Source organism: Falco naumanni, chromosome 2, assembly GCF_017639655.2.
Source record: "Falco naumanni isolate bFalNau1 chromosome 2, bFalNau1.pat, whole genome shotgun sequence".
Lineage (NCBI taxonomy): Eukaryota > Metazoa > Chordata > Aves > Falconiformes > Falconidae > Falco > Falco naumanni.
In genome coordinates this window covers 56,643,856-56,668,992 of record NC_054055.1, presented here as the reverse complement: position 1 = coordinate 56,668,992, position 25,137 = coordinate 56,643,856, and the positions used below count along the sequence as shown (strand labels likewise).

At 38.9% G+C, this 25,137-nt stretch overlaps 1 protein-coding gene across 1 annotated transcript in view; it reads left to right on the top strand.

Annotated features, from left to right (window-relative positions):
- ABCC4 (ATP binding cassette subfamily C member 4) overlaps positions 1-25,137 on the top strand; it is a 159,538-nt gene that overhangs the window by 109,702 nt on the left and 24,699 nt on the right. Inside the window, exons 21-28 of the mRNA XM_040584392.1 lie at positions 817-967; positions 1,592-1,711; positions 5,381-5,491; positions 6,977-7,077; positions 9,250-9,441; positions 13,764-13,919; positions 17,915-18,004; positions 18,473-18,645. Coding sequence (XP_040440326.1) covers positions 817-967; positions 1,592-1,711; positions 5,381-5,491; positions 6,977-7,077; positions 9,250-9,441; positions 13,764-13,919; positions 17,915-18,004; positions 18,473-18,645 — 1,094 coding nt within the window. The remainder of the gene's footprint in view (positions 1-816; positions 968-1,591; positions 1,712-5,380; positions 5,492-6,976; positions 7,078-9,249; positions 9,442-13,763; positions 13,920-17,914; positions 18,005-18,472; positions 18,646-25,137) is intronic.

Sequence of the window (25,137 nt, the reverse complement as noted above, 5' to 3'; positions counted from 1 at the left end):
CAGATAATGCTTTTAGTAATGTATTCAAACAAAGTTTGATGTGAAGGATGTGAAGCGGTCTGCAGGAAATAGGGGATTTAATTCAGAAAGTTGGACTAGGACCCACTGTCCTAAGCAACAAAGCTTCATTCCACATTATATCTAGTTTTCTAAAGGTAAATTCAGGTGTACGCCAACTTTTCATCTTGTAGTCTGAAATAAACCTGGTAAAACTAGCCTGTTACGACACTTCTTGCAGTGTTTAAGATTTATTTTTTTTTAATGTGTCCCTAATGCAAACCTTTGGAAGGAGAAAGCTTGCTTTCCCTGATGCTGGGTTTTCTTTCTAAATGTGACAAAGTTGGTTTTAGGACAAAGTTACGAGCCTGTGTTGAAAGTTGCCCTTCTGACTGTCTAGTCTTTTCAACTGAAAGTCAGTCTTTCAAGAATTTCTTTTTACCTGGAATGAAAAAACATATCCCTGATTAGCTGTCTATTACATTAATCATCTATGACTTTGTTACAGTAGTCACAGAGTAGTCCACAAAGAAAGACACTAATGTTCAATCAACCAGTTTTGTACAGACATTTCTTAAAGAACAGGTAATGCAGAAGAAAACAATAAACTGCACAATTAGTCAAATTAGGTATTACTGTAAATTCTTCAGGTTGCTTAAAAATTGATGTTGCTCATATGTTATACAATGCATCCACTCTTAAATTTGGTAGTTATGTTTAAATATTTAAGTGTTTCAATAGTGTTAAGTAGTTTTATACTTGTTCTAAATTAAATTCTTCTGGCAAAGAGTTTTTTATTTTGTTTCTATTGTGCTGCAGACTCTCCTACAGATTTTTGGTGTGGTGGCTGTGGCTGTGGCAGTGATTCCTTGGATACTCATCCCCTTAATTCCACTATTTATTCTTTTCATTTTTCTTCGACGATATTTCTTAGACACATCAAGAGATATTAAACGTCTAGAATCCACAAGTATGTAGTTTGGCGGGACTTAATGTTAGTTTGAACCCTGCTTATTATTATGTGAAATGCTAGTATTTTATAGACAATCCATCAAAGATTTTTTCTTTTGCTATGCAAATAACTTCCTTATTGCCTTGGTTCTCAGCTAATGAATTACATGCTTAACTCCTGTTTTGCATAATGATAAACCTTAGGTATGACAGTTTTAACTATCTGTAAGTAAAGCTAGTTAAGAACATGCTAAGTTGCTGATCTTTGGAACCTTGCATGCACATATTAATGATGTTTCTGACCTAATCTGAGTCTTGTGCCTGACTTTAGCTTGACTACGATATGAAGTATTAAGCATTATGAATAACAGACATGGGTGCCTCATGTCATTAATAAAGTTCTTCGGTGACAGCTATTGTTAAAAACATAAGGCATTTTTCTATAAATTAAGCTGTCTGGCTGTCCGATTCTATTTGAGTAAGAGAACTTTGGTTAAAGATACTGCATATTTATTCTAAAAGGATGCAATACAGTAACTTGTATGGTTAAATATAAATAGTAGGATTAAAGATGAGCGTAGTACAAAAATAATTAAATGTTGTCCCTCAGCTATTGCTAAGTTACTCTCATTTCCCTTTGTAGCTCGAAGTCCAGTGTTCTCCCACTTGTCGTCATCCCTCCAGGGACTTTGGACTATTCGGGCTTTGAAAGCAGAGGAAAGATTTCAAAAATTATTTGATGCACACCAAGACCTCCACTCAGGTTTGTGATGAATTGATGTGAAAAATCAAATACTTTGCTCTGTAGGAGGGAAATATCTTATGCCCTCAGCAACTTGTGTATAATGTACATTAAAATCAGTAGGAGCTGTGCATTTGTCTCTTTAGGGTAAAATTTCTCTATTAGAACAAAAATGTTATTATCTGTCTAGATTTTGAGAGTTTACTTTGGGCTGTAATATAATTTGAGATACCCACACATATGTTTTAACAATGTCTAAGATAAATATTTTAAAGTATGCCTGCTAAGAATGTTTAAAGAATCATTTTTGACATTTTCCTGGGTTCCATCTTTAAAAAGAGAAAGGGTAGGAAATAAGCTATATTATGAAGCATTTAATATTAAGTACTGTGCTAGGAGTGGGCAGACATGATTAATATAAATTATACTGGAAAAGTTTCATAAATCTAACTTCTTTTTTTACTTTGAGCAGCTTTCAGGGCTTAAACCTAGTATATGGTATTAACATGTGATTCTTTATCGTTATCAATTAAATGTTCTCTATTACAATGTTTTTCAAGATGCAGAATGCAAGTTTTGGATTTTGTGTTTGTTAGGTAAGATCTTGAATTTCCTTTATCATAAGATGCACAAGTATATTGTACAGCTTATTTGTGATTTATAGACCTCTAAGGTTTCAGACCAGACCAGCTGATCTTTTCTGAACTACAGTTTATCACGGGGCTGTAGAATCATGCAGACTGACCTCTGTGTTGAGCCCAGCAACTTGTGACCTGTCTTCCAGGAAGGCGCCTCCAATTTTGAATTCCCCATTTCTTAATATTTTCAAGTTGCTAGTTATCTGGCCAAAGTAATGTTACAGTAGCTGACAGCAGGGGAACACAAAGTTGTTTTTAACCTTTGTATTAAAAGACAGCTTTATTCAGTAACTGCATATAAAAGTTTCACTATACAAAAAGGAACCTGATTTTGAGATCAAGCTTCAGTGCTTATAGTTGTACTCTTTTATGTACCTACGTGCTTCATCTTGGTGTCTTTCCCAACAGAGAATTGGGGGTGTACCATCTTGCTTAGTGTGTGTTCAGTTTTTGGTCCTCAAAGGGAATATGAGCCAGCAGTGTGTCTGGGCAGCAAAGAAGGCTGACAGCTGGGCTGTGTTAACAGGAGCACAGCTAGTGGGAGGAGGGAAGTGATTATCCCCCTCAGCACTTGTTAGGCCACATCTGGAATACTGCATCCAGTTATGGACCTCCAGCTACAGGAAACACTCTTATAAACTCGTGTGAGTTCAGTGGAGGAGCCTCTGAGTTGGTCAGGAGACTAAGAAGAGGGATCTCCCTCTGAGGAGAGGCTGAGGAAACTGAGCTTGTGCAGCTTGCAGAAGAGAAGGCTTACAGAGGATTTAATAGCTGCCTTCCAGTACCTGCAAGGATGTTACCAAAAAGATAATGGGGGTCTTCACAGTGGTGCATGGTGGGAGGAGCAAGAAAATGAGTGTAAGTTGCAACAAGAGCGGTTTCACATGGATACAAGGCAAATCTATTTCACTATGAGGACAGTCAAGCAGAGGAGCAGGTTGCCCAGAGACTTTGTGCAGGCTCCATCTGTGTCGATTTTCAAGACCTGAACTGCATAAAGCATGGAACAACGTGGTTTGACCTTGGAGCAGACTGTGCATGGAACAGGAGTTTGAACCAGAGACCTCCTGAGTTTGCTTCCATCCTAAATGATTCTTTGATACTAAATGTGTGCAAGAAGTAACCAACTACCTTTCATACTAGCTCACAAAGTTGGAGTGCTGAGTTCTTAAGTCTCCCAAAGAATTTTGAATTCTTTCCTGCGTTGCAGAAGAGTCTCCCAACCAGCAACAGATTTGTTTAGCACTTTTGGGTGAAGTGGTATCCTCCTGTCTATTTAGGGCTGAGCCTGGGAAACAGGACAACCCTCCTTCAGGGATGCCTATTAATTTGATATTAAATGATCTTGAGATAAATATCTAAAAGGCTTACTGAGGTTTGACCAAACCTAAGTTTCCTTCCTGCTAGTACAACATCTCTATAAGCAAGCTCATAAGTCATCAGAAGTTACACCATGATGAGTCTTCGGTACTTCCCGTGATTGCCATATTCCTTCCTGCATGCACAGTGACCCTGGTTATACAGGGAGGTTGCAGAATGACCATCCCAAGCTGGCAGTTTAGTGCACTTTCCTGGACAGCAGGATCAATGGAGCAAAACCTTGGAGCTGAAAATCCTACAACCCAAGTGTTCCGTTTCCTGGTCTTATAAGTACAGTATTGCACCAAAAATGACCTTTCCTGTCACCAGGAAGCCACTGTAGGCTTTTTCCAGGGACACTTGGCTCCTGGGTTTCAGAGAGGTACCTATATTATCATGGTGAATTCCATTTCTGGAACTAGGTTTGTGACTTGATGAGGCACTCTTCTGCATATGTCATTCTGTGTGCCTAAGTATATGACTGCCCATCAGACCATATCAAATGTCTTGTTTAATGAAACCGGCTGCTGAATGTGTGTTCAGGCATAGGCAGTTAGAGCTGACATAAATGGAACTAAGAGGTTACCAGCTTTGGACCTCACCTGGCTGCCTCTTGTCATCCTTGCTCTTTCCCTCCGCTGCCCTCCAGAAGTGACATGGAGTTCTGTTGACTGAATAGTTGGTTTGGTCACCCCGTAATCTGGCCATCCAAAATGATCTGGCTTAAAACCAGACTTACCTCCTCACGTTTTATTTTATTTTTATTATAATTTTTTTTGTGTGTAAAAGGGAGTATTTCTTCAGTTTTAACCTTTCCCGGCACTGGCCTAAGGAACACTGAAACAGTTGAAGCAGCGCTGATCTTATGACAAGCAATGCAGAAAGGGTTGGAATGGTAACCCTCTTGCTGTGACTTGGTAACAGCTGGAACAATTCATCTGACCGCAGCCTAAGCAATAAATAATACCATACTTTGCTATGGCTACTTGACTTCTGGTTTTAGCCCTGAATTCAAACACTTCGCCTTCTGTATGGCGATGTCTTTTCCTGCCGTCTCCTGTATCTTGTACTGTAGTATATCTATCTGGGATGGAAGTTAGCACCAAACTGTGGAGTCCTGGATGTGGGTGCCCAGTGGACATGTCCACCTGTGAGCTTTCCCAAAAGTACCTATGTGCATTTAGTCAATCAAATAGCTCTGTAACCCCACTGGCTGTATTGAGCAGCTCTTATGGGAGCTTAACCAGCTGCCTTCTGAAGACTTGGGTCTGACAGCTGTGTTGTGCGATGTTCTAGGTAAAAACTTGGTAGAGTGTAGTCCAGCTACAGCAGTGTAGTTGTACTTCTGCTTTTTGTATAAGACTCCCGAGTCCACCAGAGTTAAAAAAAGGCTTCCGTTTTAAGGAAGCAGACCATGCTTCAGGCCTTGACGACTTCTTTTTCTTCCTAGTACTGTATGTTATACTCGCTGTGGTCCTGTTGTACTTGCTATTGGTGTGAAAACTATGTTAGACCATTATGAGAAAACTGGACAATGTTCTGATCATCATCAGTCCATGCAGACATGCACTTGAGGATTGCAATGCTGTTTTTTAACAACTTACAGTATTAACATAAATTAATTTAGTAATAATTATGCAGATTGGTTTTCTAATAATCCACTGTTCTTATGTCTTTGTAAAATACACTTTAGAGGCCTGGTTTCTATTTTTGACGACCTCGAGGTGGTTCGCTGTGCGTCTGGATGCCATCTGTGCCATTTTTGTTATAGTGGTTGCTTTTGGTTCCCTGCTTCTCGCCAAGAGTAAGTACAGATGTTAGAAAAAGTTCACTCAGTAATTACCATGTATAGTAATGTCTAATTCTTTTTCATACATTGCTGTTTCCAATTGTTTAAGGACTGTAATTAAGTTAAATGTTTCTTTCTAGATCATGATCTCTTCCTCAGTCTAGGGCATTGGGGCTGTATCTGCTTTCTTGCAAATACTGGAGGCAGTTCAGACATCTTCCGGGCTTAGGCATGCATCCACCATCATCCCCAAATGTACAGACAGACTTGAAGAGCTGTAGTCTTCACTTTTGAGATTCTGACTTTCAGAGCAATAAAAACAAATAAATATTTTTCTTTTTCCCCACCTTTGCCTTTCTTTTTTAGGCCTACATGTCTTTGCTTTTCATACTGAAACACCCACAGAGCTGCTTCTTAACAACTTTTTCCTTTCTACATATGGCACAGTAGGCCAAAAGGCAAGCTAAAATTCCTAGGGATATTCTTCTAATATCTCGGGTCAGCAGGATAGGCCAGTTCCAGAAAGAAAATAGCCTTGTAATAATACGTTTTATGTTCACTGTCGCTCATGAACTGTCATTAGTGTATGCATCATCCAGGATGTAATTGGGTTAGATGTACTAGAATGAGATAGTCATCTAAAATATGAAGGAAGGAGTAATTACCTTGGACATGAAAATTAGCACTAATTTGCTGGTTTTGTTTCTTTTCTTTTTCCTTTGAATAAGTTCTATATATGCATGTGTGTTTTAAAATTTGAACACTGCTGCTCAACACTGAAAATTTTGAGCTAAGTTTGATGTTATTAGAATGCAAAAGACAAGTCAAAACAATGGTCCTGAATCTTTCTTTGCCTCTGGATAAGGAGTAGCTCTCTTGAAGTCAATAAAGCTACGCTAGGATAAAGTTCAAGTAAGACAGAGGACAATCATGCTTAATATTGGGGCAGACAATTCATTTGTTTTGTGAGAGGTAGACCCACTGAACACAATAAATGTTTATATAAACAGGGGAATAAATATTCTGCCCTGTTATTTTATCTGATCACTTACAAGAGTACAGAGTTGATGTAAATGTTCTTAACTTACTTCAGAATCATTTAATGCTAATTTTTTGCTTAGGTTTAGGGGCTGATCTAATTCCCTTAGAAAAAAAATGAAAAGTTGCTAATGCTCTGCCAGACAGGGATGACCCTAACAAGCTATGTAAATATGGTCTTGAGACTGAAATTCAGTTTTTAGATAAAATGCCAGGCCAAGGAGAACTGGTATTATCTTTTCAAATATACAGACAATTTCTAAAACTTAGCAAAAAAAATGCAGTAAGTAGCTGTTCTGCCTGGAGCTATTTGTTGCAGAGATGGCAGGTACAGTGTAACCAAACAGAATTCTGGCTGTGATACTTCCATCACGTAAGTAACCTCATGAAAGTTAAGTTAACTAGGACTTTGTGTAATTACCAGTGTACCTATTTGTTTCTCTTTTTTTCTTGGTTCTGCAGCTTTGAATGCAGGGCAGGTTGGTTTGGCGCTATCCTATGCAATCACCCTCATGGGAACATTCCAGTGGGGTGTTAGACAAAGTGCTGAAGTTGAAAACCTGGTAATGTTTATTTCTTCCTTTTCACCTCTCGGTTCCGTTTCATGGTTATGACATGAGGTCTTAATTAACTTAGGACATTAATACCTTAGCAAGTGATTGGGGCACCACTTAACAGTCCATAAAGAAAAATCGCTCCTTCTAGGGTGTAGTTTGTCTGACTGATCTTGACTGTCCATTCAGATGGATTGTGCACAGTGACTGTCCCTCTCCATTCATAGTAAGGGAGGCTTTACAATCTCCCTTTACAGCAGAAAGGAGACTGTCTAGTTACAATGCAATTGCATTACAACTTGCTAAAATCCCAGCAAATGAGTCCCTCTCTGTAAGTAAGTTTTTTAACTGGTGTGTGTGTGTGTTAATTTATTATTATTTATTATTGTATTTTTAAATTTTATTTATATCCCGCATTGCATTTTTAAGGTCCTGTTAGTTTGTTGTAAAAGCTTATATCTTCTTAATTTGTTTGAAGTTAAAAAATGTTTGGAAGTATTTGTTTATATTCAGCTGAGAGGATTGTGTGGTTTCCAAAATATGTAAAGTAAAACGCCTTCCACCAATTTACAATATTTACTAGTATGTTCCAGTTTGCCTATTCACTTTCTTCAGTTACTATGTAAGAAAAAAGACTGTAAAAAGGACATATTGAACATAAACCTGGGGGGTTTGTATTGTGTTGACACCTGAAAGTTACTTGTAATTATGATTTGCTAGGCATAGCCATAGCCTAGGTAATAGAAAATTTGTAGAAGTTACAAAGCCATGTTTAATAACAGATAAAATTAATAATAGTGTTCAGTTTGGTTTTTTTTGTCTAGCACATTGCTTCTTCAAAGCATTTGTCAGACATGAATAAACTAGTAGTGACAGACTTTGTTGAGAAGTGTGAACAAAGCTTTCAGGTTTTTTCATACCAGCTGGGAAGTTTTGGAAGCGTCAGGTCTGTGGGGCTCTCTTATGTAGCAAGTTACGCTCTTGGAGTCTGTGATTTAGAATACGTTGGAGGAGAAAGGCTTGCCATTCACTAAGCTGGCTTTGAGGTGGAATGCTGATCATTTTGTGGAGCTATGATTAGCGTCAACTTCTTTGACAGGTGGACATCCACCAAATATCCCTTGTTATTAAAGACTGACTACATTTTGGGGAGGCAAGAACGTTTCCTTTCTATCCTGCTCCATTATTCCTTCCTTATGTGTTTGCTTTTGTCCTTGGAGCTTATTTTGTAATGTGGGAAGGGTAGGTGGCAGTGAGGTCAGAGAACTTGCTGCCAGGCGACCTCTGCCCTTAAAGCCACTCCAGGCAACATATGCCTACTGGATACCTTTATGATGTTTTCTTTTCAGAATCCATCTGTGAGTGGATACCATTAAATACTGTTAATTGTGTTGAGAAGATGTATGGGTGAAGATGCACACCAGAGCCTAAAACAGAACTTTTATTTTTTGCCTAAGGGGAAAAAAGTGTCTAGATAGCTCATCTTCAGTTTTTTCTCCTTTCCGTAAGATCAGAGGCATCACAAAATATTGCCATTTCTTTCCTATTTGGCATAAATTACATAGGAAAACAAGTTTTACTGCATACAAGTCACTAATAATGTGGTGACCACTGTCTTGAATTGTGGGGTTGCTTGTGACAAACATATTTGAAAGATTTACGGAGGGTGAACACAGTTGTAATGATGAGGACAAGAAAAGGGACGATGAAGCTGGTAGCTTGATGCTAGTACCTATCGTGTGTCTGCCTGTAGCTCGTATGGAGGTTTAATTTCTAGCTTTGTCTTCCCAACACAGAATGAAATGATGAAATGGTGTCATCTTAGCCAAGATTGACAGACAATTCTCATAGCTTCTATTTCTTAATAATTATGCATGACTTAGATTTGTAATTAATCCCACTGATTAGAAATTAATGTTTAGGTATGGATTTATGCATAATGATAGATCTGGGTCTGTAGTAGGACATGAGATGCATTCTTTCCACTTTTTCAGTTGTATAAAGTAAGTGTAGGATGGTACCAAATCCTCTTACCTGTGCTTAAAAGAAAAGTTCTGGAATAATATGCATTGAATCTTTATAGTAAAGATACACACACACACATATTCACATGCATGTAGTATTTGCAATATATGCAGTAAGCTGAAGTTTACATATATATGTCTTCTGTCCTCCCCTTAGATGATATCAGTAGAAAGAGTAATGGAATACACAGAACTTGAAAAAGAAGCTCCTTGGGAGACCAACAAGCATCCACCACCTGAATGGCCAAGCCAAGGAATGATTGCATTTGAAAATGTTAACTTCACTTACAGTCTAGATGGACCTTTGGTGTTAAGACATTTGTCTGTTTTAATTAAACCAAAAGAAAAGGTATGTATACGGCTGTCTTTGGCCATTCACAGAAAGATGCTACAAGAAGCTGTATGATAAAAATACATTATAAAATATGTGGATGTTAGAAAATTAGTAAGTGTTCTTTTAAAAAATAAGTCTTAGTCATATTTATTAACAAAAGTTGGAGCCTGTTTATTTCTTGTAAGTGCATCATAAATGCATCTGGGAACATGACGTTTCTGTCTGTGAAAATAAAGGGTTAAATGTATTCAGTAGTTTTCTGATAAAATTTGGGTTCTGTCAGAAAGTTGCAGACATTCAAAATACCAGCTAAGCCCAAAATGTTTGTTCAAGTCCAAATGCAGTGGAAGTGCGTTAGGAAATCAGGGATTCAATAGAGGGAACATAAACGGAATGAAGGTTGTCAACAAACAAGGTGAGCAGAGACAATTAAAGATAAGGAATGTGCATGCTCCTGCACAGAGCCTGAAATGGAAGAGAGAAGAAAGAAATACAAATCAGTTGCATAACTTTAGAATTGTGATTTTATTTCGGTTCCTTTCGGCTACCAATCCAATTAACTGTTGCCATTAATTAGATTGGTAGCCAAAAGAAACATAGAAATAAAACTCTTCCTCCTCTGCTAATTTGACTCTTCCTCCCCAATTTTGACTCTATCCCAGCTGAAAGAGTGCTGCAGGGAAGGTCTCCCCCACAGACAAAATTAAATTAGAGCCCTGCAGTGTTAATTTGTGCTTTGCTACATTTCAAATGCACATGTACTTTTTTGATTAGGATATCTTCCCTAGGAGGCTAGTTCAACTCTCTACAGTCATTGGCCTGGCCTCATTTGTAACATGCTTTTCCATTCAGTCCCAAACCTGTTTCATTCCTCAAGTGGACCTTTTTAATAACATGCATGTTACAAGAATTCAACCCAGCTTTGCTGCGTGGAGATGAGTTCATGGAATTAGGTATGGGTGGATTAAAAATGGTGTTTAAGAAGGAGAGCAAAAGGGATGTTTATATGCTCTCTACTTTTCTTGCCTATGGGCCATCTCTCTAGCTGTTACATATTACTGCAATGTAATAGCAGACAAGACGACTTACATTTCTTAGTGAGAGACTGAAATAAAATAAAATTAAAAAAAAACGGAAGCAAGAGATATTAGCAATGTATGACTCAACCCTTGATGGGTGCAGGAGGGAGAGGGATGACTGGGGGTATTTGTTTTTGCTGAGTGATTATGCTGTGGTTGTGTCATCCTGAAGTGAATTTGTCTGCCTTGAAACTATTGCCAAGAACTTGTGTTTATTTTCTATGATGTTCTGCACAATACTGCAGTAGACTGCCACTGTGTAAAAGAAATCTCCCAAGCATCTGTGTTCCTTATATTGGTTTTAATTATGGAGAAGAGTCTCTTTGGAAGCACGTTTCCAAATCTGCTAGGGATTCTGCCCGTGCAGCTGTCAGTGAGACCTCTTCTGCCTGTTGAGACCCCTGGGTCATACAGATAGATTTCTGGTGGCTGCAGTGCCAGTGGCAGGATGAATGAGTTTAAACTTCTGCCGTGCTTGAAGGTTTTCTTGTAGCCCCCGCAGTGCCCAATTTGGGAAGCTGTAGGTAGAGTAGGAATGGAGGAGGTGATTACTAGCAGATCACTCATGCATTAGGGTCTCTTTTGATCTGCTTGTCTCAGCATTTGGTATTTCCCTACAGTCAAAGCAGGCTAGGAGGGACCCTCTTTGACCATCTTTGCTAACCTAGGGTAGTCTACCGGAGACAGACCGGAGGGCGCTTGTGTAAGGAGCCCTGCCAGCAGCTGGCTGTGATTGACCTCTTCAGCTACTGTAGCTGCAGCAGCAGCAGGTTAGCATGTTCCGCCTTGGGTTTTAAACACCACTGTTTTTGTTTTAGGGTGCTTGTGAATGCTTATTGACTAACATATTGTTAAATGCACCTTGTCCAGACAGATCCTAAATCTGAGGATGTGGCTACATGAAAAAGTTAGAAGGGTAAGGGTCTAGATTTACGGTATGGCAGCTGTTCACGTAAATACTCTCACAGCACTGCACGAAAGGGAGGTTGCCTGAGGGATAACAAAGACACGAGCAGTTTCAGTGGAGTAGCTGACATGCTGTAAATCTCACTCTCATTTTTTGTGCAGCTCTGCTTTGAAGTACGGGTGACGCTTGAGCAACGATGAGCCCAGTGTAATGGGTGTACTCCTATGTATGCATATGGCTTACATTGGGCAACAAAATCCTGGCCGTGTGATTCCTGCTAGGTGGCTGGGACTTCCATTTGCAGGCTGTTGCTGTACTTGCTCTGGCTGTGAACATGGGCCTCTGAAGAATACAGTGTATTAAAAAAAAATACTATGTGCATACTGAGAGCTGTTTCAAATTCATGTCAATTTTCAGCAGCCTGTAGTCAATTGGACCAAAAATACAAATAGATTCCTTTAAATACTGAAGAGCATAGTCCTTTCATTTGATGCCAGACTGAAAGTGGGATTTTGACAATATGCAGAGCAGCTGCATTTTTATTTTAAGTATCAATGTACTTTTATATTTTTCTTTATATCCTTAATACAATACTTTATATCACTGACATTTACAGAGAAACAATTGAACTTTTATTTTCACAACTCTGGGTGTCTGTGTTCACCATTCAGCATTTTCCTTCTGAGCTGTAGTGTGTCTGTTCAGAACTATTTTTCCATTGTTTCACTGATATCGTTTAGATTACTAGACATTTTATCATTTATTGCAACAGATTTGCTTATATTAGGCTGTGTCTTTAAGAATAAGCACTGTATAAATGTTAATTAGTTTATATACAATAGTGCAATAATGAATTGTTGGATTAAATTGTTGAATCGGAAAATAGAAGTACAAAACACCTTTTAGATTGTGCAGCCTGGGTTGCTCACTGCAGTATACTTTTTTAGTGTTTTGTGTATTTTTGATTAAATGTGGACACTGCTGCTTTGCCTGAGCTTAGTGTCTTTGACTATTAGAGAGTTTCTTCTTGCTCTTCAATGTGGTTTCCTGTGTTTAATTTCATTCCAGCAGTCATTACTGCATACATCTGAGTCTCAGGCAGTGGGTAATTGCCCTCTGGTGTCTGTACGTATACTCATGAAGATTTTCATGTTTCTTCCCTTCTGCACCCCAATCACTTCACGAGGCTATATTGTACATGTTTAATCCTCATAAATCCTTCCTCATCCAATCAGTATCTCCAACCCATATTAATTTTATGTTTCACTTCTCTGAACTCTTTCCAGCGTGTTGATTTCTTTCTGGAAAGGTAGCGATTCAAACTGAGTGCAGGAAATAACAAAACCTGCCAGATCAGATCTGTGTAGATGGTTACACCCGTCACCTTCTCCGATACAATTGATTACTGTGTATTGTTTTCTCTAAGAATCCTTTACCTGAAGACAATATTTTAAAATGTTTGTTCTTCAAGTAGTATTTAATCACCACTAATTATATGCCTCATTTATTAATGGGCCGACTTTCTCCTGAGTGTTGGTTTCATATGAAATATTTGTAGGTCTTAACCCCTTGTCAGTTAAGTTAGCAAACCCATATTTTCTGTTGTCTCTACGTCTTTTTTTCTGAAATCATTTTTTTTTTTTCACATTGTGTACAGCTTCTGATTTTTCTTTGGGAGTATACAGAAGCCTGAATCACTATGATTTTATTATTCACTGTTTTCTTCTGTTTGGAAGGGAATCACAACTTGCTCACATGGCCTTGTAGTTTCAATACTTGTGTCCTCTGTGCTGAAGCTGTCTGAAGCGTGAATACTGGTCACAATCCTGCTAGTTTTGGTTTTAGAGTTTGAGTACTTTAAAGTACTTTACCTTAACCATACTAACCAAAATCAGTCTCAGTTATTTAAGTTGGGAAGACGGCGAATATGTTGTTCCCAAAGTGCTTTATGGGAGTCCTTTTTTGGGTGGAGAAGTAGATGCATGCCTGAAATGATTTGCCTAACATCACCCAGCAAACCAGGTTTAGTATAAAAATTAGCAGCCTTGAATCACATAACTCTATACACCGTGCCACTTCATTTTGTTTACACAATGAAACACCACACATTAAGGGAAAATCTTCCACCTTTGAACGTGATCAAAGAAATTTTTGTGTATCCAAATGTCACCTGAATCCAAACTAACTGGGGAGGGAGGTTTCTTCCTCTTGGAAAAATGTTGATTATAAAGAAGTTTTATTTGGTCCTTGTTCTACTATAAATCCTGTGATGTTGTAAAACTGTTGCTTGACAAAATAATTTATTCTGAAAAGCTCATAGTTTAATTGTACAAGCTTGGCTTGCTCTGTAGGTTGGAATAGTGGGAAGAACTGGAGCTGGGAAAAGCTCTCTGATAGCAGCCCTCTTTCGCTTGGCGGAACCCGAAGGAAGGATTTGGATTGATAAATACTTGACATCAGAGCTAGGACTCCATGACTTGCGGAAGAAAATTTCAATTATACCTCAGGTAAGAGAGTGACTTGGTCTGCTATAAACATTGTCAATATAATGCTGTAGTATTTAAAATGCCTCGTTGGTATATATTCCCCCTGCACCCCTGTATGCAGTAGACTTAGAAACTTTAGCAAAGCGTTATTCTTACTTGAGTAAGGTCTTTACTATTTTAAGGTAAGCGTAGTCAGCTTTGGGGACTGGAGCAATTTCTTCCTAGTTTTGTTCCCCATCTAATTTTCTGGAATACTTGTGAGTAGGTGTTAGCAGTATGCTGTCCTCCTGTAGTCTGGGAAAGAACAGAGAAAATCTGACAGGAATATAGCAGTCTTCAAAAGTCCTCTGAAGTCACTTGATCCTTTGCAGAAATTCCTACCTGATGCATTACATGAAGCTTCCTTAGTAAGGGACTTTGAGGGACCATTTTCACACCCCTGTACAAACCGCCTGAGGCTAGACCTGTAAAGAGTAAATGTGCTAACTAGAAGTGAGCCACCGGCCTTTCCACTATTTAGAAATGGTTGGACAGGAGGAGACCAAGGGAACAGACAAAAGAGTGGGTCATTATGGCTCATAAACAAAAATTTGATGAGTTTTAGAAGCTGAGTGTGGGAAAGGCTGCAATACAGGAAAAAAACTAAGGCGGTTTTGGGATTAGCCTCATCTCTGGTGCTGGAGCTGAAGAAGGGAAGTTCGCAGAAGTCCAGTAGGTCATAGGTCTTCTCTTCTACGGTCTTACTTTCAAATGAGACATTGAATCAGAGAAGTGTTAGGTATGAGCTCAAAACTTCTGAAGGCAGAGCCTGTGCAGGTTACCATGTTTCATGAGAGCTCTGATACTTTCTGTGATCATTTGCTTTCCACTGGAGCAGGAGGAAGAGGGAAAAGTTCATATGCCACAAGTGCAAAGTCAGGTTTCTGGAAAATAATTTGTCTGGAATGTTCTAGCAGGTAGATGGAACAGTAGGCTGGAAACTAGAGGAATTTGTTTGCCATGTTTAGCATTAATTCTCAGATCTCTGTATTTTATTACAAAAACTGTATTTAGAGTCCTTATATCATCTTGTATCTGAAGGTTTGCTAGCCTCTTGGCAGGATGGCACTTAGAGCGTATTACTTTCTTATAATTGAGAATCTGATAAAAATAGTAATGAACAGTTGTTCTAAGCCTCTCTTGATTACCTGCTCCCCCCCCCCCCCCCCCCCCCCCCAGAACAGAAGTCAGAGAAAAGAAGCAGCTATGCTATTAGTAAAAAAAAAAAAAGTTACTCCTTTGTCAACTGGGTTGTTGCCTGATGCAGGATGTCTTTTGTTTCTCCATACTGAAGGCTTTGTTGTTGCATAGTGGAGATACTCACTGGAACTAGTCATCTTTTGTATGTAAAGAAGACTACATGGATTTAAGTTCCACTTTTTTTCTTTGTGTGCAGCATTCTTTTCTCCTGAAAGCAGATGATCATCAGTTCATTCCAGTCTAGTTTTTTGAAAGCCTTACCCATAGCTATTGCAGGTGATATCTACGTTTGGAAGAGTTCAACCCAGCTGAATAAAATAAGAGTACAGAGACAGAAAAACTGCTGGTCAAATATAGTTTCTACATGTTGAGCGATGCAGATGCTCAAAGTTCACTGCTTTTAATTATACGGGGGGTTTCATACAATGGTGTATTGACATGGTTGTAAAATTATTTTAATCCAGTTGAATTCTGTGACATTTATTAAGTTTATATGATAGAGTTTTCATCATGGTCCCAAAGGGTTTTAAGTGTCTAAAGGCTAGCAGGTAGCATTTCTTTTCCACATAAGGGATGACTCGTTTCCACTAAAAATGTGAAAAACTATGAAGTGGTGGCAGTAAGAACAGGATGAGGGTTTGGAATAAGGTTTATACTGTAATTAACCGAGTGATAGGCATTGTCTTGTACTGTGTTAATAGTAATGTCAATAATAGAGACAGTAATATAACATTAGTTACTTTGCAGCAAATATTTTCATTGTTATGTGGGGAGTTAAGAAACCAGAGGGAGAGATGCTTATTAAAATTATAGCATAGAACATGCTAAACAGAACCATTCCTAGAGAGTGATGAGGCAAGAATGAAGTTTTCTTATATGTGAGTTTAAATACCTGCCTGGTGAAATAAAAATGTGCTTAGGCTTCTAATTGCTTGCTTGGATGGAGCTGTGTGAAGGTTGTGTTTGTAAATCTTTTCTATGCAAATGTTGTCTGCCTCCCTGACTGCAAGCATTTTTACAACAATTATTTACAGGTTTGTCTTATTACTTTCCTCTCATAAACCAGACTATTTTAAATAATAATCTGTGTCAGAAATGATAATTAAAAAATATCCTTATCTTCTGTTGCAGTACGTGTCTGTAGTTAGGACTTTTATAATAGTTACGAACACTTTATATATTCAGCCTCTTATTTTGCCAACCTATAAAAATGGATTGAAAAGGAAAATAAACGTAACAATACCTTCAAAACACACCAAAATGTGTATTAAAATATGTATTGTTAAACAAATTACTTTCTAGGTGGTTTTGAAAGAAAAATGTTCTTTAACCTGTTACTTTTTTTTAACTGCTTTTGTTCATTCAGCAGGTTTTTAGTAACATGTTGCCAATACAGCAGATAGTTTCAAATAATTGGCATGTTATGTCAAGAAACGCACACATTTTTTACATTGCTTGTGGCACGTTCTGTCTTTGTTAATCCTTTTATACCACTTAGAGTAGTTCAGAAATGAAGGCACATAAAAGGGTGAAGGTCTAAATTCTGTTCTGATTTGCTGCAGCCCTTTGGATGGAGCTGGGCATCACTAGGGTTAGATGGGGCATAAATCACGGCAGAGGTTAATCTCAGAGTAAGCTGAAGTTATCTGATGCGAGTTAGACTTTATTTCCTAGGGGAGAAAAAAAGAAAACGTTCTGCATAAGATTTCTCCAATTTAAAGAAGACTGGCAACATCATGTATGGTCTCCATTTGTGATTAGCACTGTTACAGCTTTTGACTTGTTGTTGTTGTCTTTATGTGTGTTATTAAGAGGAGTAAGCCCTAAAGTCGTGTCAGTGCATGACTCTCAGGTCTGGCAGTTCACATTAGTGAGTACTGATCTGTTGCTTAAGGAGCTGTGGACTAAAAGTAGTCTTCCCACTTCTCAAACACTACATTTTCCAGTGAAAATTGATTTATGCCAATTTGATTAATGATCTGTTATTGGTCTGACTGGGAACTGAAGTAGAACAAAACTTGCTTCGACCACAGGTAAACCCACACTGGTACCTAGATGGGAGAAGGTACTGATTTGACTCCCTGGTGTATTTTGAGTTAGAGCTTTGCCCAGCAGTGCTCCAGTTGTAAGTTTGCTTTGATGCTGTGGCAGTATAGATTCACTTCTGTGTTTGTAGGTTTAAACATTGTGTTGAAATGGTGAAAATTGTTCCTCTTAAGCTCTGGTGGTGAAATTACAAGCTCCTACGGTATGAAATGGGGAGAAAAAACAACAATCAAATAGAGAAGGAAAACCAGAAAGGCATTGTGTGCTCTTTGATTCTTCTCTGGTTTATGTACTTCAAAAACACATTTTCAAAACTGTCCAAACGTAATTTAGGAGTGTGAGCTCATTGGAAGTGGTAGTTGCTGGTTTTCATTAACAATACCAGGAGTATAGCAGTGATTTCATTTAAGTGTATATATATAGCTTGTGGCATCAAAACAGTGGCATGTAAATGCCCGTTCGAGTACTGACATAACTGTGTACAGCAATTTGCAAACAGACCTGTCCTGTTTAGTAAATTATCTTCATACAGACTGGATGAACACTTGCCTTTCCTGCCCCCCCTTTCAGTATGCAATTGTGAAATACTCCTTTGCATTTCATAAAAGGTAGCTTGTTGTTGGATATTTCTGTGCTATTGTTGATATAGGTTAGTTCTGATTATTATTAAATTACCTATGGCAATATAAAACCTGTGTTTATAATGGAATGCTAATTTTACTGGGTTTTAGGAGCCTGTTTTATTCACTGGAACTATGAGGAAAAACTTAGATCCTTTCAATGAATACACCGATGAAGAGCTGTGGAATGTCTTGGAAGAGGTGACTTACTAAATCTAATAACGTTCATCTGGTATTTACAACCCAAATAACACTTTAGTGCTAGTGTGCATTGGGTTTTGGATGTTTTTCATCAGCTTTGATAAGGACATAGCTGCTGAAAAAAGAGGACTGTTGTGTGCATGCTTTTATATGTGTGTTTGTGCATGTGTGTGTAGACATACATTTTTATATAAGTCTTTTATGAAAAAATTACCCTTTGGGATGATGCTTTGGTTACATTTTGATTTGTATCTTAGTTTTAATGAACATTAATAGATTCTTAACAATGTGCTTTAATGTTTTTAGAATTCTAATAACTGACACACTGTGTAATCCGACTTGGCACTTACTCATTTTGTGTCAGAATATAAAAGGTAAACCTTGCATACTTATTGTTGTGTCATCAGACACACAATAGCTGATTTGAAAGAGAGTTACTCATCCTACAATATGTTGACATGTCAACAGGTGCAACTGAAGGAGGTTGTGGAAGATCTGCCTAATAAAATGGAGACGCAGCTGGCAGAATCTGGGTCTAATTTTAGTGTTGGTCAGAGACAGCTGGTGTGTCTTGCCAGAGCGGTTCTAAAAAAAAATCGGATCCTTATCATTGATGAAGCAACAGCAAATGTGGACCCAAGGTAAAAACAAAACCTGTCATATTAAGATGAGATGTTTTTTCTTCTAATATGATCATCTGTACTGTAGAGATGAACTTAAATACTTTGTATTTCTTGTAGTTTGTATTGCTATTTTATGTTTTTAATGATAGCAACGTAATTGTCTATTCAAAATGGGGTGGTTGAGCTTTGGCTACAGAGCAGATGATATAAACTAAACGCTGAAAATATCCCTAATTTCAGTGCATTCCATAGAGCAGGGAAATTAATATTCAAAGTTTATTTGTCCTGCAGCCATAGACAAGAAGACAAGAACCTCCTTGGAAATGCACATAGTAACGTCAGAATAGCCATGACACAAGTTGAGATCTGTTGATTTCTGGAAGAAAAGTCTCTTGGAAATAATTAATTAATTAGTTAATTATGTGCCCCACTAAAAGCCCCAAAACTAGAAAGGTGAAAAATGGCTAGAAGCAAAACCGGATACTCCTGGTTATGAGATGCTATCCCTTCAGATGGCTCAGATGTCGGTGTAATAAGTTACAGATAAAATAGGGTGGGTGGGAAGGTAAGCTGTCCTAAACACCACAGGAATTGCAAAACATATTTGGAGATGTTTGAAGCTGCAGGAGGGACTCTTTATCATTCATTATTTTGTCTTGTATAACTCAGACCAGCAGAACTTTCCTGAATTCATTCCTGTTTGAACTAGAGCGTACTTCTAGAAGAACATCCAACCTCAATAGAAAAAAAAAAATTCAATGACAACCCTTGTTAAATTGTTCCAATAGCTAAGTACCCCCACTGTTAATTTTTGAAACATTTGAAACGCTGGTGGAAATATTTTGGAAACAATACTGCAAACGTACTGCATCAATTAGTCTGGGCTGAATATATAGTTCCAACAAACTATGGCTTGAGGGAGAACTCGAAGTCCAAAGAGGACAATAACACAGCAAGTCCCTCAAACAGATGCATTAAGGATTTTGTATGTCATCTGGGCGTGACTCATTTTTATAACATCTTCTTGGGGGAGAAGTGGTGCCACTAGGGTAGCTTTGCAGTTCAGCTGACAGTGTATTTCTAAAACCTTTAGAGAAGTGGATTCCTTTCCCAGAGGTTCTCTTTTTTTTCTTTTTTTTTTTCTTTTTTTCTTTTTTCTTTTCTTTTTTGGCTATTAGTTTATTTTTGGCTGAGCTCTGATAGATTAACTGTGATTAATCATAGCTGTGGAAATTTAATGCCATCTTACTCATCCTCCCTATTTTGGCATCTCACATGTGTGTGTTCTCAACTTGCACTATCCATTTAATTGATCTTGATTAATGTGTGCTGCAATATATATTATAATAAGGTAAATGTTTGTTTGTATCAACTCAAGGCATAACAATACAAATAATAACTTGGAACTTCTTCTTTGAATTCAACAGTCATTATTGCCTTTTCCTTAATGTGTTGCTATAACTAGAGCCAAGTATTTTTCAGCTGTGCAATCTGATAGGACACTCATCAGGAAATGCTGATGTGGGTTGCTTAACTGAGCAGTTAGGGAGGCATTTTTGGCATGTAAGGAAAGCCGCCTCCTCTTCTGAAGCACAACCCCCATACCTGGCACCCTTGTCTAGCCTGGTGGCAAGCACACCTCATATCAAGCACCTGGGATAGGAAACCATGGGGAGCTGCCGCCAGCTCTGGAGGTGTTATTACTTTTTTTTGTTTTCTGGCTCTTGATCTCTTTGCCTCAACCACTGCTGCAACTGTGTCCCTTCTCCAGTTCAACCTGGAAGCAAATATGAGAAGGCAGGGTTTGGGGGTGAGAGGGGGAGAGAGAGGAATGAGGTGGTATGAGGCAGTGGATGTGACAGCAAGGTGAGAGGTGTGCGGTGTACCTTCCTCAGGGCTGAAGGACTCCCCACTGTGTTTCTCCAGCTCAGCTAGGCCATTCTTGTCTGCCACTGAGCGAAGCTGAGCAAAGGAGTGAAAGGAAGGAATGGAGAGTCCATCCTTCTCCCTCCTTACATCTTCCAGCTCTCATATGTACCCTGATTTTCCCCCTTGCTCCTTGTAGCTGCCAGCTGCTCTGCATGCTGCAGGGGTGTCAGCACTGTTGTGAGGACAAGGAGGAGCTTGCCGTAAAGAAGGTTGCCCTAAGTCAGACTACTTGTATGTTTTATGTGATGACTGACAGACATTTAATTTGATCTTATCTTCTTGGTCCTGAAGCCAGCATTCTCATCCTGAAGAATGAGGTCATTTTAAAGCAGTTGAACCATTCTGGAATGTTGTATGAAATCAAGCAGAAGAGCTGAAGATCTTTCTGTAGTCACTTCTGTGATACATTGAAACAAAATCCTTAGTAACTGTGACTTTTTTTTAAATACTGTGTTGAATTTACTAAGCTTTTTGTGCGCTCACTACAGTATTATGCGTTAACTCGTATTTTTACTGCTTATAGAGGACAAAACTTTTTGGAACCAGTCCACTGCCACGTTTTTACATTGGTTGGTCATGAAGTCTGGTAAAATCAGCCATTGCACATAGTTCAGTTCATTAGCCAGTTTAACCTTGTAAGGTTTAACCTTTCATCACATCTAACTGCTATCTCTTAACTGTTTCTCTTTTGGAGAAATTATCTAAAACCACTCAGGAATTGTATAGTGTGAGATACGCTTCCAGAACAATCCCAGGAGGACATTATACTGAAGATAATGATTTATCCAGTGTTCCTTTCAGCAGCTTGGTTGCTTCTTATTCAAGTCATATTTATTCTTGGTCTTTAGATAGTTTTCTTTTTACAGTCATCTAATTCAGGTTACACCAGATCTTGGGTTGCTGTGAAACTTGGTGTTGGATCCTCAAACCATGGTGCCAGTGGGACAGCACCATTTTGTGCTTTCTTATTGTACTGTTCCTTGCAATAGGGAGTATTGTGGTTCCCATTTTCATATAATCAGATTAGGGTTGAGTTCTTGTCATCCAGCAGACCTGGTTTTGATATTCATGTTGCATCAGGTCGGTTTCTAATGTGCCTGAAGGATGATGGTGTTTGATTCACGGAGGTGGGTGATAGAATCACTTTGCGCTTGCCTGGCCACTTTCTCAGTGTGGGTAGGTGCCACAAAATGACCATTTATGCACTGAAAAAGGTCAGAAATGCTGCTTCCTTTGGCAGTTTCCTAGCAGGTAGACAACTCTCATTGACATGCAGTATAGTCTCTGCACTCTGTCAGCGTGTAATTCTGTACACAGAACCTTTTCTCCGTCTTTTAGATGTTCTTTCTTTTCCAGTCTTCTCCCTGAGAGTCTCCTGGAGGTTACTGATGGTACTTCTGCCTGCCACCCCAAAAACTATACTCCCAAGATCTACCCTTAACCTTAGAGAGGATCTGATTGAGATTTCATACTGTGATATTTGAAGATGGAGCTATTAGGTCTGTTTCTGATTACTTTGTAGTCTCATTTTAGAATATTTGTCACACCCACAATATGGCTAGCAGTTTCTTATTAAAGATGAGTTTATATTCAAGAAATACCTTTTTGATAGTAGTTTGATAGTATCTATTTAAGAATGGGAAGCAATTTTTACTGTAAATGTAGGAAGAGGTGGTGCTGTAAGGAATGCACATAATAAAGTTACAATAAATGATTGCAGAGAACAGGGATGTTCAAGGATGAGGCATTCTCTGATAACAGTAAGAATAACCTGAGAGTTCCAAATCATTTGGAACCCTTTAAAAAGTTGTTTTCAAAATTCCTGAGCAAGCTGTGATCCTCTGTGCTCCATAGTAGCTCTGCAGGAAACATCACCTTGAGCTTGACTATAAGGAAAGAAAAAGTTTTTCTTTAATTCTAGGGAATACTGAATCTTTTGTTTCTGTTTTGCTATTCTAACCATTGCAGAGAACACATCCTGCTGTCTGTATAAGTCTCTTCCCTACTGAATGTTTTCATGTATGGCCCTGATTTTTTTCTTTTGACAGTAGGAGTACTCAGGTCATTGAGGTGTTGCTGAGAAGACAGCACAAAAAGATACATGCATTAATACTGGGGTGAAAGCACTGATACTGCTATGATGTGGGACATTAATGATGAACAACTTCCTTTTCTTAAGGAGACTGTTAACACAGAGCTAGAGTCTGGCTTTGTCCTGATTTCTCATCCCTTCTCTTTCCCTGACTGAGTACTGGCCTTGGTTCAAAAGGAGAAGTTAAGAAACACCTGCTTCCCACTACGTTCTTTTGCTTCTTTTAGGAAGTAGGAGCAGGAGGACTAAGCCTTCTCAGACTGCAGCCCAGAACCCAATTCTTTTAAGCTTATGACAGAGCTTAAATGTTTCTGTCCCCGCATGAAGATGACAGCATGCATGGGAACTCTTACTTAACTCTGTGTGTGTGTGTCTTCCTTCTCTCTGATGATTTGTCCTGTCATCAGCAAGGATCTGTCTATTCCTTTGTCGTGCCGATTGCTTAAACTAAGTTTGTAACAGAAATTATGTTCAGTCCTTCAGAGCATGAGCTTGTTCTTTCTACAGTGGAAACTTAATTGTTACTCCATTCCTCTAAGTCATCCTGTTCTTCCAAGTTGTCTTTGACTACTTATTGTTAGTGCCTCCTAAAATGGTGGCATCAGAACAATTCTTTTTGCTTAACTTATGAAGTGATACCAAATATTTATCATGTGCAGAAAGGTTCAATGTAGAGTACTACTTCTGTCTAAAAAATAATAATTTGTCAGAGGAAGGCATGTTGCATGAATCTTTGGTGTATTTGATTTGATTTTCCAGTTACTTTTAACAATTTGAAGAATTAAGTCTTTGCAAGCAACTGATTGAAGCCAGCACGGCTGCCTAAATATACCAGTTTATCCAGATATCTCCTTTGTCTTGTTTTAGATTTATCTACAGCATTTATTATTCTCCAGTCATATATGAAAGTTCAATTTCATATTTTAATAGAAATCCTGGAAATGAGACCCGTGCTTTCAAGTGCCTGACTTCCAGGCTGGAACTTCCTTTGTCCAACTAACCACAGTATATTTTGAGTTCTTGGTGTCTTCCTTCGCTCTTGGATGACAATTTTAGTTTCTGTACCTTTACCTTATTCTCCATTGTTGCCGCTCATAGCTTTTTTTGAAAGTTGATGGGCCATATGTGAGTATTCTGATGGCCTGGCTTTGAGCCCAGGTTGGGAGCCAAGGCTTCCCGTGCAATGTGGGCTGTCAGGTGCCTCTAGAGGCCATTTATCACCTGATGGCTGCCTGATTTAGTGCTCCGATTCACCTTCTAGCCATGCCTTTCCCCTTTCATTGACTCAAGAGAGGACTGTATAGATTTTCACATTTTAGCCTCACTGGTATGCCCTAAGTTAGGTGGTGTCGGTGCTTCACTTGTACAGTTAGTTACATGAATAATCTCTAGTTTTATGGGTATTGCATCTCTTTTGCCTTACTGCTTGCTTATACATCTAAAGAACATCTTAGCGTCTTAGGTATCTTACAGTATAACTCCATTTCCTCTTCACAGTTCTTAGCCTTATATGTAACAGTTACCACTTCAGCCCTGTACTCTAGTATCTGTGCTCTAAGTTTTCATTCTTTACAAGTCTTACGTGTCCTCCTGATGTCCTCTTCTTAGGTGGTTAGTTCATATGGTAGGTCGAGGCTGTTAACTTGAAAGCTTTTATCGCTTTCCTTGGGTTGTGCTTTTAGTTTATGGAATGTGCCAAGTTTTCTTTTTCCTGTATTCAAGTCCTTGACCTACTCCAGTCCTAGTTTTAGTTTACCAACCACCTCCTTTATTTAATCCCCTTTTGCAGTTGAAGTCAAGAACCTTAGTGTTGTGGTTTGACCCTGCCCAGCAACTAAAAAAGCCACTCACTCATTCCCCCCAACCTGGGTGGGATGGGGGAGAGAATCAGAAGAGTAAAAGTGAGAAAACTCATGGGTTGAGATGAAGACAGTTTAATAAGTAAAGCAAAAGCCATGCACAGAAGCAAATCACAACAGAGGTATTCATTCACTACTTCCCATCGGCAGCCACCCCCGGGACAGCAGGGCTCCATCATGCGTTACGATTACTCAGGAAGACAAACGCCATCGCTCTGAACATCCCCCCTTCCTCCTTCCCCCAGCTGTATACGCTGAGCATGACACCACATGGTATGGGATGTCCCTTTGGTTGGTTGGGGTCAGCTGTCCCGGCTGTGCCCTGTCCCAACGTCTTGTGCCCCCCCAGCCTGCTCACTGGTGGGGTGCGGTGAGCAGAAAAGGCCCTGGCTCTGTGTCAGCACCGCTCGGCAGTAACAAAAACATCCCTGTGCTACCAGCACTGTTTCCAGCACAAAACCAAAGCATAGCCCCATACTAGCTACTGTGAGGAAAGATAACGCTATCCCAAGCAAAACCAGCCCGCTTAGTTATAGACTGTCTTGTGTTCACTCTTCACTTTACTTACAATGAAGGGTATTTACTTCATCAACTTTTTTTATTCACTGTTTGCACAAACTAAAGCCTGAA